At 41.2% G+C, this 10,948-nt stretch overlaps 1 protein-coding gene across 1 annotated transcript; it reads right to left on the bottom strand.

Moving 5' to 3' along the window:
* Positions 1 to 3,422: 3,422 nt before the first annotated feature.
* Positions 3,423 to 10,820, bottom strand: LOC137802597 (prenylcysteine oxidase-like). Its single transcript, XM_068600586.1, has 7 exons — positions 10,446 to 10,820; positions 8,953 to 9,159; positions 8,193 to 8,367; positions 7,400 to 7,611; positions 6,936 to 7,076; positions 6,066 to 6,477; positions 3,423 to 5,346 (listed from the first exon to the last, which is right to left on the bottom strand). The coding sequence occupies exons 1-7, from the start codon at positions 10,552 to 10,554 to the stop codon at positions 5,097 to 5,099; spliced, it is 1,506 nt and encodes a 501-aa protein (XP_068456687.1). The 5' UTR covers positions 10,555 to 10,820; the 3' UTR covers positions 3,423 to 5,096.
* Positions 10,821 to 10,948: the final 128 nt, after the last annotated feature.

Raw genomic sequence — 10,948 nt, forward strand, 5'->3', positions numbered from 1 at the left:
ATCTGTCTGACATATAAGTTGGTAGAGTTATCAAAGTACAAAGTTGCTTGGAAACCTAAAATACAATACAAATTACAGAAGAGCTTCTAAAAATTCAAACATTTTAGTTGTAGTAATTAATCAAAATGTTACTATAGAATAGCTGAAGCTTGAAATAGTGTATGTGAAAGATTATATATTTGTGTGTATGTATATATATATATATATATAGAGAGAGAGAGAGAGAGAGAGAGAGAGAGAGAGAGAGAGAGAGAGAGAGAGAGAGAGAGAGAGAGAGAGAGAGAGACATTTCTGTTTATCTTGTTATGAACACATCAGGAATATTAAATAAACCATAACATTACAAACATGACAGTATTTATATGTATTTTTGTACCTTTTTATTGAATATGAATGCAGTGGATCAACACCCAAAATATATGTACAGTGTACTATTGAGACAGTCATCGCTGATTATTGTTACTAGCATCAATAAGATTGATAAATATAAGTTATGTTACTATATAATCAACATGCTCAGTGTATTTATCAATGACAAGATTGACTGCAGAGATTGTGAAGGGTGGAAAATACTACAAATTCACATTTCCCAACACAGTGCATTTATTCAAATATTGTACAATTTTGAGGTACTTGAGAATTTATATGCTACTTTCTACTTCTTCTCCACTACAACATGTCATGGAGAAGAAAGTGCCGTTGCTAGAGATTTCTGTCCTGGTTGATTTAGAGCCTATTTGAGTGTTAACAATGAGATTGTGTTTTCTGTATGCAGTCTTGTTTTTAATAAATAAACTGAGTGTGCAACAATTGTGTGAGTACTGTTTTTTGTTTGTTTAAACTGAAAAAAACTGTAAAACAGCACTTTTCCCCAAGAAATGTTGCCAGAGATAAGTTATAATTTCTGCAAATTTATAAATATTTTAATAGTCATCATTCTGCTATAGGCTCAATCACCTCTTTCAGCAATAGTGAATTAACAGACATTTATTTATATGAAAATGTTAAAAGAAGCATAAGTGACCCATGTTGCCCCTAATTGGATCAAATGTTTGAGTCTTGGGACAATTTGTTTCAAATGTTCCCTTTTCATTCTGTTATCAGCATTGTGATGGGGCTCTTGCTGCTGGGAAGCCAAGGAAGTGGAGACACAGGGCCCATTATACACAACATTATAATGAACGGAGTACTGTGGAGAAGAGGATAAGCTTTGTTGTTGGCCTCTTCATGCTTTCCACTTCTTTTAAGTCGTACATTCTTGATTCTGAATGCAGTTCACGGCAGCATCCTGAAACGGTTCATTTTTAAAACACTTCACAAGGTATATACTGAGAGCAGAAATATGTCAGAAATCATTGCAGGTCTGGGTCCATGATGATCTGATGATTCATTTAGGATCTTTGACATGAAATAGTTGGTGATCTCGAGACAGGATCACAAATTACTTTTGAGATGTATGGCCACTTCAATTTGAGAGCACAAAGACTAAAATACATAATTTAGTGGAAAAATGAAGTAGATTTAGGATCTCATAATTGGAGCTCAGTATGAAAACTTTCATCACAGTGACAAAAAGCCTGTGGTCCATTTAATGTCATGTGGTTCATAAATGTGGAAAACAAACAATTTGAAACTAACCACAGGAACAAATGTTGTAGGAGTTTTTAGGAACTCAACCACCAACGCTATCACTTTCTTTTTTTATTCCCATTTCATTATCCAAACCGCTTATCCTATTTAGGATCACGCTGGGCTGGTGCCGGTCCCAGCTGACATTGGGCAAAGGTCACCCAGGACAGGTCGCCAGTCTATCGCAGGGCACATATACACTCACCTAAAGGATTCTTAGGAACACCTGTTCAATTTCTCATCAATGCAATTATCTAATCAACCAATCACATGGCAGTTGCTTCGATGCATTTAGGGGTGCGGTCCTGGTCAAGACAATCTCCTGAACTTCAAACTAAATGTCAGAATGGGAAAGAAAGGTGATTTAAGCAACTTTGAGCGTGGCATGGTTGTTGGTGCCAGACGGGCCGGTCTGAGTATTTCACAATCTGCTTAGTTACTGGGATTTTCACGCACAACCATTTCTAGGGTTTACAAAGAATGGTGTGAAAAGGGAAAAACATCCAGTATGCGGCAGTCCTGTGGGCGAAAATGCCTTATTGATGCTAGAGGTCAGAGGAGAATGGGCCGACTGATTCAAGCTGATAGAAGAGCAACTTTGACTGAAATAACCACTCGTTACAACCGAGGTGTGCAGCTAAGCATGCACAACATGCACAACCTTGAGGCGGATGGGCTACAACAGCAGAAGGTACCACTCATCTCCACTACAAATAGGAAAAAGAGGCTACGATTTGCAAGAGCTCACCAAAATTGGACAGTTGAAGACTGGAAAAATGTTGCCTGGTCTGATGAGTCTCGATTTCTGTTGAGACATTCAGATAGTAGAGTCAGTATTTGGCGTAAACAGAATGGGAACATGGATCCATTATGCCTTGTTACCACTATGCAGGCTGGTGGTGGTGGTGTAATGGTGTGGGGGATGTTTTCTTGGCACACTTTAGGCCCCCGTAGTGCCAATTGGACATTGTTTAAATACCACGGCCTACCTGAGCATGTTTCTGACCATGTCCATCCCTTTATGGCCACCATGTACCCATCCTCTGATGGCTACTTCCAGCAGGATAATGCACCATGACACACAGCTCAAATCATTTCAAATTGGTTTCTTGAACATGACAATGAGTTCACTGTACTAAAATGGCCCCCACAGTCACCAGATCTCAACCCAATAGAGCACCTTTGGGATGTGGTGGAATGGGAGCTTCACGCCCTGGATGTGCATCCGACAAATCTCCAACTGCAAGATGCTATCCTATCAATATGGGCCAACATGTCTAAAGAATCCTTTCAGCACCTTGTTGAATCAATGCCACGTAGAATTAAGGCAGTTCTGAAGGCAAAAGGGGGTCAAACAGTATTAGTATGGTGTTCCTAATAATCCTTTAGGTGAGTGTAGGCAGACCACACCTGCGGCCAATTTAAAGTCCAATAAAGCCGTCTTTCGACTGTGGGAGGAAGCCGAAGAACCCGGAGGGAACCCATGCTGACACAGGGAGAACATACAAACTCCACACAGAGGCACTGCCCAGACTGGGGTCCGAACCCACGCCCCTCTCGCTGTGAGGCGACCCATGTTTCCATTCCAGCTGAAGAAAATAAAACTTCAAATAACTCAAACACTGGCAAAATGAAATCAAGCAAGAAAGTAGATTTTGTTCAGTTCTTAAAGGCAGTTTTTCAACATATTAATCTTCTGCTGAGTCATTATTACTAGACAGGGAATACAACCTGAATGTCCAAAATAAATCAGAGCACGTTTTCAGTTTTCTTTAAAAAACTAAATTCAGAGCAATCATCAAACACTTTAATTTAAAATTTCAAAACAGTTGCATAATTTATCAGGCAGCTAAAATATATGATAATACATGCTTTACGAAGCAGAAAGTTACATTTGTAAAGCAATAGTGGCTTGATGGGAACAGTCACACAGAGCTGTTGTTTGGCATAATAATCGTGACTCACGGTCCCCCTCCTCACTCCGTCCTCACCATTAATCTCATCTCACGACCTTCATTAGTGGATGGAGTTTGCTCCAACCGTCAGTTCATTAGGATTCTGAGATGATGTTAAAAGCTCCCCACAAAACCCAGTAAGTGAACTTTGAGATGGTTTTATGAATCCCTATGGCCACACAATGGTTCTATAATACTTAGTCTCCATACATAAAAATAAAAAAAGGGCATTTGATTTGTCTTCATTTCAGATTGACCAACATGATTTCGGATCCAACTGGGGATTCACACTGTCTGTCGACTAAAGCCCTTTGGAATTACAAGGTTTTCAGTTGACAGTTAATCTAGGTTTTCTGAATCCAGAATTCCCTTTAGTACAAATCCACTGTTTTTCAAATTTAAATGAACAAGACAAGGCATTTCTCAGTCGTGAAATCAACGGGCAGGATTTTCATATTTTTAGGCACTTGCCATTTTGAAAAGAATGTCAAACTATACGTGTTTTTCTAAGATTGCAGCGCTTATTAAATGTAATACCACAATAAAGCGTTGGGGCTTGGGAGAAAAGTGCCATCATTACCTCCAGCAGTGCCATGGATCTGCCCTCTGCTTTCATTTGGTCCAGTGCTAAAGCTTGTTGGCTCTGTTCTCCCCCAAAAATTCTTTCCACAGGATTATGCAACAAAAGCAGCAGGAAAGGGAGATAATGAAATAGTCTGATGAAAGGAGCAATAGAGCATGGCACCAGCGGCCACTGCCATTCACTCAGTAAGGATTTTATTAATTTACACAAACCCTTCAGAAATCAATTTAAAGAGATTCGTGCTAGCAGCAAGTCCATGAACAGTCCCGATATGTATAGACAGTAATAGCAGGTCTGCAGTTTTTGATTATATGACAGAGGGCTGTTTTATGTGCCTGAAGGCAGTTAAATCAATGATCTCATATCTCACAGACAAAAGCAGTCATTTCTAAGAGTCTCATTAATGTTCTCAACCTTGATTCCAAAAGTGTTTTTGTGATTTAACCACAGCATGTTTTTATTCACACAGAGCATCACCAGTGACATTAAACTGCTACTCATAATAACTGTTCATTCACACCACAGGCAACTCAATAAGATGGTGACTTCTCACAGTATTCACTTCGTTGCTTAGTTTCCTTATTTTTTGGCAAAGAAAAGCTTCCTGCAGCTGATATATTTGGAGGAAACCACTAACTAGCATTAGAAATCCATCGTGAAAACTGGTCTTTGAAAAGTAGGACCACAGTTTTCTTTAGGGCTGTGATTAAAATGAGTTTTAGACTCAACTTGACTTGACTTTGTTTTTGAGATAAAATTATGTTCTACTAAAATTACTCCTTGTTTCAGTCTTTTAAATGTATGTATGTTTAATTACTTGACTGTGTCTGAATATACTTTCCCACAAGAGACTTCAGGCAAACTGTAAATTGTAGCACCTTAATACGGACATCAGCTCTGGGATGCTATCAGGTCTTCAGTTGACCAGGTCATAGCTCAGTCTTGATCCTGTGCATCAGATCTTTCTGGTCCACCATGTCCGTCTGTCTGTTCCAGCGGTGGTAAGCCAGCAGGGCGATGTTCTTGGCCGCTACTGAGCTCATCTCCATCGCGCTGCCAGCCAGCTCAATGCCGTTGAGGTAGTAGAGATTGGGGTGGAGCTCCACAGGCGACAGTCCCTGGCTGCTACCGTAACAAGGGTAGGCCTGCCACTCAGTCACCTGCACGGAGTAGTATGACCTGAGAATGAGAGGTAGAGTAAAGGGGGTATGTTAATACTCTGATGTTAAAAAGAGCTCAATGTGTCGGGGCATTGTCAATATTTTGGATTTGGATTGCCATGCAACTTGATTCATGGTCCAGTCAGGATGAATTGTGAGCCTATAACTTTTCATGTAGCACTAACAACAGGTCTAAATCTTTACTTTATTAATGACCAAATACTTGCAAAACTAATGCCTTTCCCATCAGCCCCAGCTATACTTTGTGCTAATAAGAGAAATTTAGCTGGTAAAAATATCAATTATTTTACATTACAACTTATTTACAGATACAGACTTCTTATCTCACTAAATGAACAGAATGTATCTTGATCAAATGTTTTAGTTGTTTTTTGGTTTCGACAAAATTTATCTGCAACTATTTTCATAACCTTATTTAAGTAATTTTCTCCACAGAAATTGACAAAATTCACTGGCTTCAACTCCAAGACTGTGAATATCTTTTTGTCTGTTATAATAGTAAATTGAATATGTTTGGGGTTTGGACCGGTGGTCAAACAAAACAAGCAAAAATATAAATGTACACTTCGGGAAATTACAAAAGGCATTTTTTTTTACTATTTTCTGGACCAAGTGACTATTTGAAAAGAGAATTGCCAAAATATGTAATAATGAAAATAATGGTTAGTTGCGGCCCTGTTACTACCATGATTACTTTACAGGGAGGGAGTGCCTGACCTGAACAGAGTTTTGAGCTGAGCCTTGTCCAAAGGTTGTGGTGAGAACACTTTGTAGACTCCAGCCTCTTGTGGCTGCTTACGCCGGAAGCCAGTCGAGATGTTGACGGGGCAAACACTTGCCACGCTGTTGAAAAACAGGTCGAGTGTCTCAGTTGTCAAGACGCTGGCGAAGGGGAAAAGGCGAGGGTCCGGGAAACCAAAGAAAGAGGTGTTGAGGTAACCATGTACAATGGTTGCTACAGTGCTGTGATAGTTGCCGGGGAGCTCCTCAAAGGGAGGTGTGAAACCTTGGAACCGAACTCCAGACCTGACACTGGCCTGGAGCGGCGTCGCCAACACGACAATGTCATACAGCTCCGATCCCATCTCAGACGCTGTGGTGTAGCTCAGCTCGTAATGGGGCACCTCCCCTGTCAGGGAAACATAGACAATCAATGTCGACACTGCGAATGATTCAGATACAAATGTCTCCACATTACTCCGCTGGTATCTACTCGAACAGTGGTTCTCAAATGGGGTTATGTGGACCTCTGGGGGACCGTGAAGGCACTCCAGGGGTTACATGAGATTTAAAAAATATGTATTTAAAATAAGCATTGATTAAAAAATCCTTCCAAAATATGTATTTAATAAATATTCAATAACATATAGGTGTAAGTTCATAAACTAATCTTTATAGATTATATATTAAATGAGACGCTGATGGCACATCGCTGTGTATTACATATTTATTTCAACCAAAAATGGGATGCACTATATACATACATACATCAAGCCCAAAAATCTGCAGCCAATAAATTGATATTACTATGTAGAGTAAGTTGCCCGAGGTTACAAGTTGCTAATATTCTGCTCCTGTGGACTGTACCTGAGTAGACGGGCGTGATGGAGCTGACTTGTGCTTGCAGCAGGTTAGCGTTGGCCAGCTTCAGCAGGCCAGAACATACCAGCTTGTTGCCTCCTTCCACCGCCCACAGGTTGTTCTGGGCACCAGCTAAAGACACAGCGCCTGTAACACACACACACACAAATGCACACACTTTCTCACAACAGACAGGGCCAAGTGCTATAAACCAATTATCAGCTGCCCACACATTTTCCTGTTCTCCTGCTCCCGTAGGCCACCCCTTCCTCTCACCTTTCTTCCCTCTCTTCTATTTCAGACTACCGCTCCTCCCTTCCACGTCTCCTGCATCTTTTTCCTTACCTTCCTCTCTTATCTACATCCAGACTGAATTCAGCAACACAGCCTTCCTCTCCCCCATCATTTTTCTACTTATCAACCCACCCTCCCTTCTTCTACTGCTGCTCATTTCTTCACACTCATCTGACCTACAAAGGCGGGGATGCTGACGTTCTGTCCGTAGTTGACTCTCATGACCGGCTCGATGACCTCATCGATGAACCGCTGCGATACACCCAGCTCCAGCAGGGAATCAGAGAGTGGCCTCTGGGTCATGTTGATAAAGCCACTCCCCCCAAGAGAGTCCAATAATTCCTCCACCGAGCTGAAGGCATAGCCGTGGGCCTGGTACTTGTAGATCCTGCATTAGAAACGCAACAAATGGTTAATTAGCAATTTCAGTCATCAATTACTATATCACCGTGCAGATTTCCTGATTCCTAACTGAAAGCCTATCTTGCTATCTCAGCAATCTGTGCAAAAAAAAAATACAGAGAAACAGACAGAGGGATATACAAGCTCACAAAGAGTGCAAGAATGACAAGTTAATACCTGAGATAAATCACTTCCTGAGGGAGAAAATATAGGTCAATGACTAGGACAGTAAATCGGAGTTGGGTTCATGTTTCAAACTGAAACTGAGTCAAAATAACAATTTCAGCTAAATATTCATTGTCTTAGCCATATTTGACTATCACTTGTGAGGTTGGACCACCAGGCTGATGGAAGACATCCATTCTGCTGTAGTATTTATTCAGACGTCATGGTTGGAACGTCACACACTTCTTTTTGCAGTGACTTTACCCTTTGACTGCCTGCCACACTGTGAGGCAGTATTGGCATTCATTCTATACCTAAAGTATTGTTTTAATATATCCAGGTCGAGCAGCATCACAGCTACATCCTGTAAAGCAAAACAGGGCACTAATATTTCTTGCTCACCTCATGAATTTCTCCATAATTTCCTCCACCCACATTTGAAGGCGTATGAAGCTGATGCCGTAGCGCCACCACAGCCGAAACAGGTCCAGCAGGTACCAGTCTGTCTCCTCCAGAATCATCTCCTCTCCATTGAACACTGCTGTCTTACCCGCCACGCTGCGTCTGTACTTTAAACCTTCAGAAGCAAACAAAGGATGACACCAAGGACACAAACACAAATACACACAGGCAGGAATTTAATATTAAAATATAAATACGTTACCATTTATATTTTGCGAATTGTGATTTGCCATAGATCATTTTATTTTTCTCTAAACCTTTCTTGACTTTGAAATTAAATGCAGCATTAGAAGATGATTTGTCTTCCAGTTAGAGAGCCACACATGAAGTGCTGCTTATTAAATTCAAACCGTCAACCTTTCTTGACTGATTATCAGTTTTCCTGCTCAGCTTACGTCCTCTGGAGGCACAAAATGAATCTGATCAAGCTAGATACTTATCTTCATCGCTGTTACATGGGAACTCTGTATTTTTTTTTTTTTTTTTTAAGCTTTTAACCCTGAACAGATGTTTGCAGGTTCCACTGGGAATCACCTTTGTTACTGTTTTTAAAGCCAAGCTCTTGTTTTAACTCACTTTTGATTATTTAAACATGCAACCATACATCTTTGACAGACACTGAATGAATGCTACACAGTCACACATACTTATTGTCTTCACAGACTTTTAAACTTTGGGTGCCGTGTGTTTGTCCACAAACCTAGCTGTTTGACAAACTCCTGCATGTGGAGGTTGAGGGAGTGAATGATGGAACCTCCAGACTCGTAGTTGTTGTGATTCACGGTTACAGTGGCAAGACGGCCTCCAACCTCTCCCTTCTCAAACACGTCTACCTGGACCTCAGGTCCAAAGTGCTGCCGCAGGAAATGGGCTGTGGCACTGCCTCCTATGCCCGCTCCGACCACCGCTGCAACACAAAGGATCGGAGCCAACGACAGAGCACAAGTTTGAAATCAGAATGTGGCTTTAAATGTGAAATTTGTCAAACCACTAATTGTGTGCATGTCATCTCGGATTTTAAAGACATAACATGTATGTTACTCACTATATAATACAAACTAATCACTATTATTCACAATGACAACTTGTCTGTTATTTTGCAACTTTCAGTGGTCAGTCGTGAGTTCAGCTGGACAGAAGATCGTACATGAGGAAACAATGGTGTCTTTGATGGGCTGTTGGGGTAGTGGGAAGTAGGCAGAGCAGCTGGTTCTTGGAGTATCCATTTCCCACTGGAAATTTCCATTTCAGGGTGTACATTAAACAGCGCACTTAATATAATTCAATACAAAATCATTAGTCTCCTCCTTTGACCCAATTTAAGTGATGCAGGCAATAAACCTTGATAGGTAAACTTCTGTATTTATTTATTTTTTACTTATTTAACTTCTTATGTCCCAATTAATGCTGAAACAATTAACCAAAGGGATTGAATCTGCTACTACAGTATTTTGATTGATTGTTCAAGTCATTTGACAAGCAAAAGTACCAATTTGAAATAAGAGATGACATCTTTCTGTCGTATATCACAGTACAAACACCTCATATATTTGAGTGTGAGACTGTTGACCGGACCAGATAATAATAGTTACCCCAAATCCATGTTGCTTGTTCACGAAACACAGTATTTTTATTTAAGTAGGTACAAAATGTTCATGCACTGATACTGATGGGAAAAACCCATGAGGATTTGGCGCGATGCCAACCAAAGGTTTTAGCTGTCAGTCCCGTAACACCATGTATGGAGGTACATTGGTTCACTGTGAACAGGTGGACGCAGGTGAAACACGTTTCTGTAAAGATGAGAGAAAAGAGGAGGGAGCCCTGGACTCAAGGAACCGGCAGTTCTCCAGCTGGCTTTAAACCGCATTGCCATGTGATTTAATCTTCATCGTTTAACAAATAATTAATCTCTGGATCCCTTCAAAGTGGCATAACAAGTAAAACATACAACGTTGATAACAAATCATTAGCCAACGTGCCCAAGCTCACGTTAACTTACCATGTAGCGCTACATCTAATAACAGTGTTTAAAAGTGCTAGTGTAAACACAATGGAGGATTAACAAACTAACGACCACGCACGAATACATTCACTTTATCATCACTCAATCAGAGCAGCGCGTGGCCCTCTGAACGCCGGCTGACAGGCTAAATGCATCAGCCATTATGTCTAACACGGTGGTTTTCTTGCCTATTTTAGACGGCGGAGCTCCGTCGACATGAGCGGATCCTGCCGGGTCTCCGACACCCGGACAAGCCGACAGCACGACGACGAGCAGCGAGAGAAGGGGACCGCACATAGCGGCACCAGGGCGCAGACAACCCGGGAGAGAGGAGGCTGCAGCGACCGTTAGCTAGCGCTAGCGCATTAGGTCGATGCTGACGTCAGCTCCTTTTGTATTCCTCTTTTCTTCCTACCGACAGTAACGTTGCGGTCAAAACAACGACATGCACGTCAGTTGACTCTCTCGCTGTAAATGAGCACAACTGCGTTTTAAATGGGGTCGTGATACTGCACTAAAGATGGCTTAATGACTCTACAGATGAAGTCTCCAATCAACGGTCGTTCACGTCCACGTCCGGAAACATCACGTGATTTGAACGGAGGCTCGTTTCGACCTATCAAAGCCGTCAGCGCAAAATAACTGTCGACACGCGCTTTTAAAATTTAATTGTGGCATTTTTTAGTTTCAC

Source organism: Clinocottus analis, unplaced genomic scaffold (genome assembly GCF_023055335.1).
Source record: "Clinocottus analis isolate CAN_PGR_092001 unplaced genomic scaffold, fCliAna1.0.p SCAF_5, whole genome shotgun sequence".
In the NCBI taxonomy this organism is placed as follows: Eukaryota; Metazoa; Chordata; class Actinopteri; order Perciformes; family Cottidae; genus Clinocottus; species Clinocottus analis.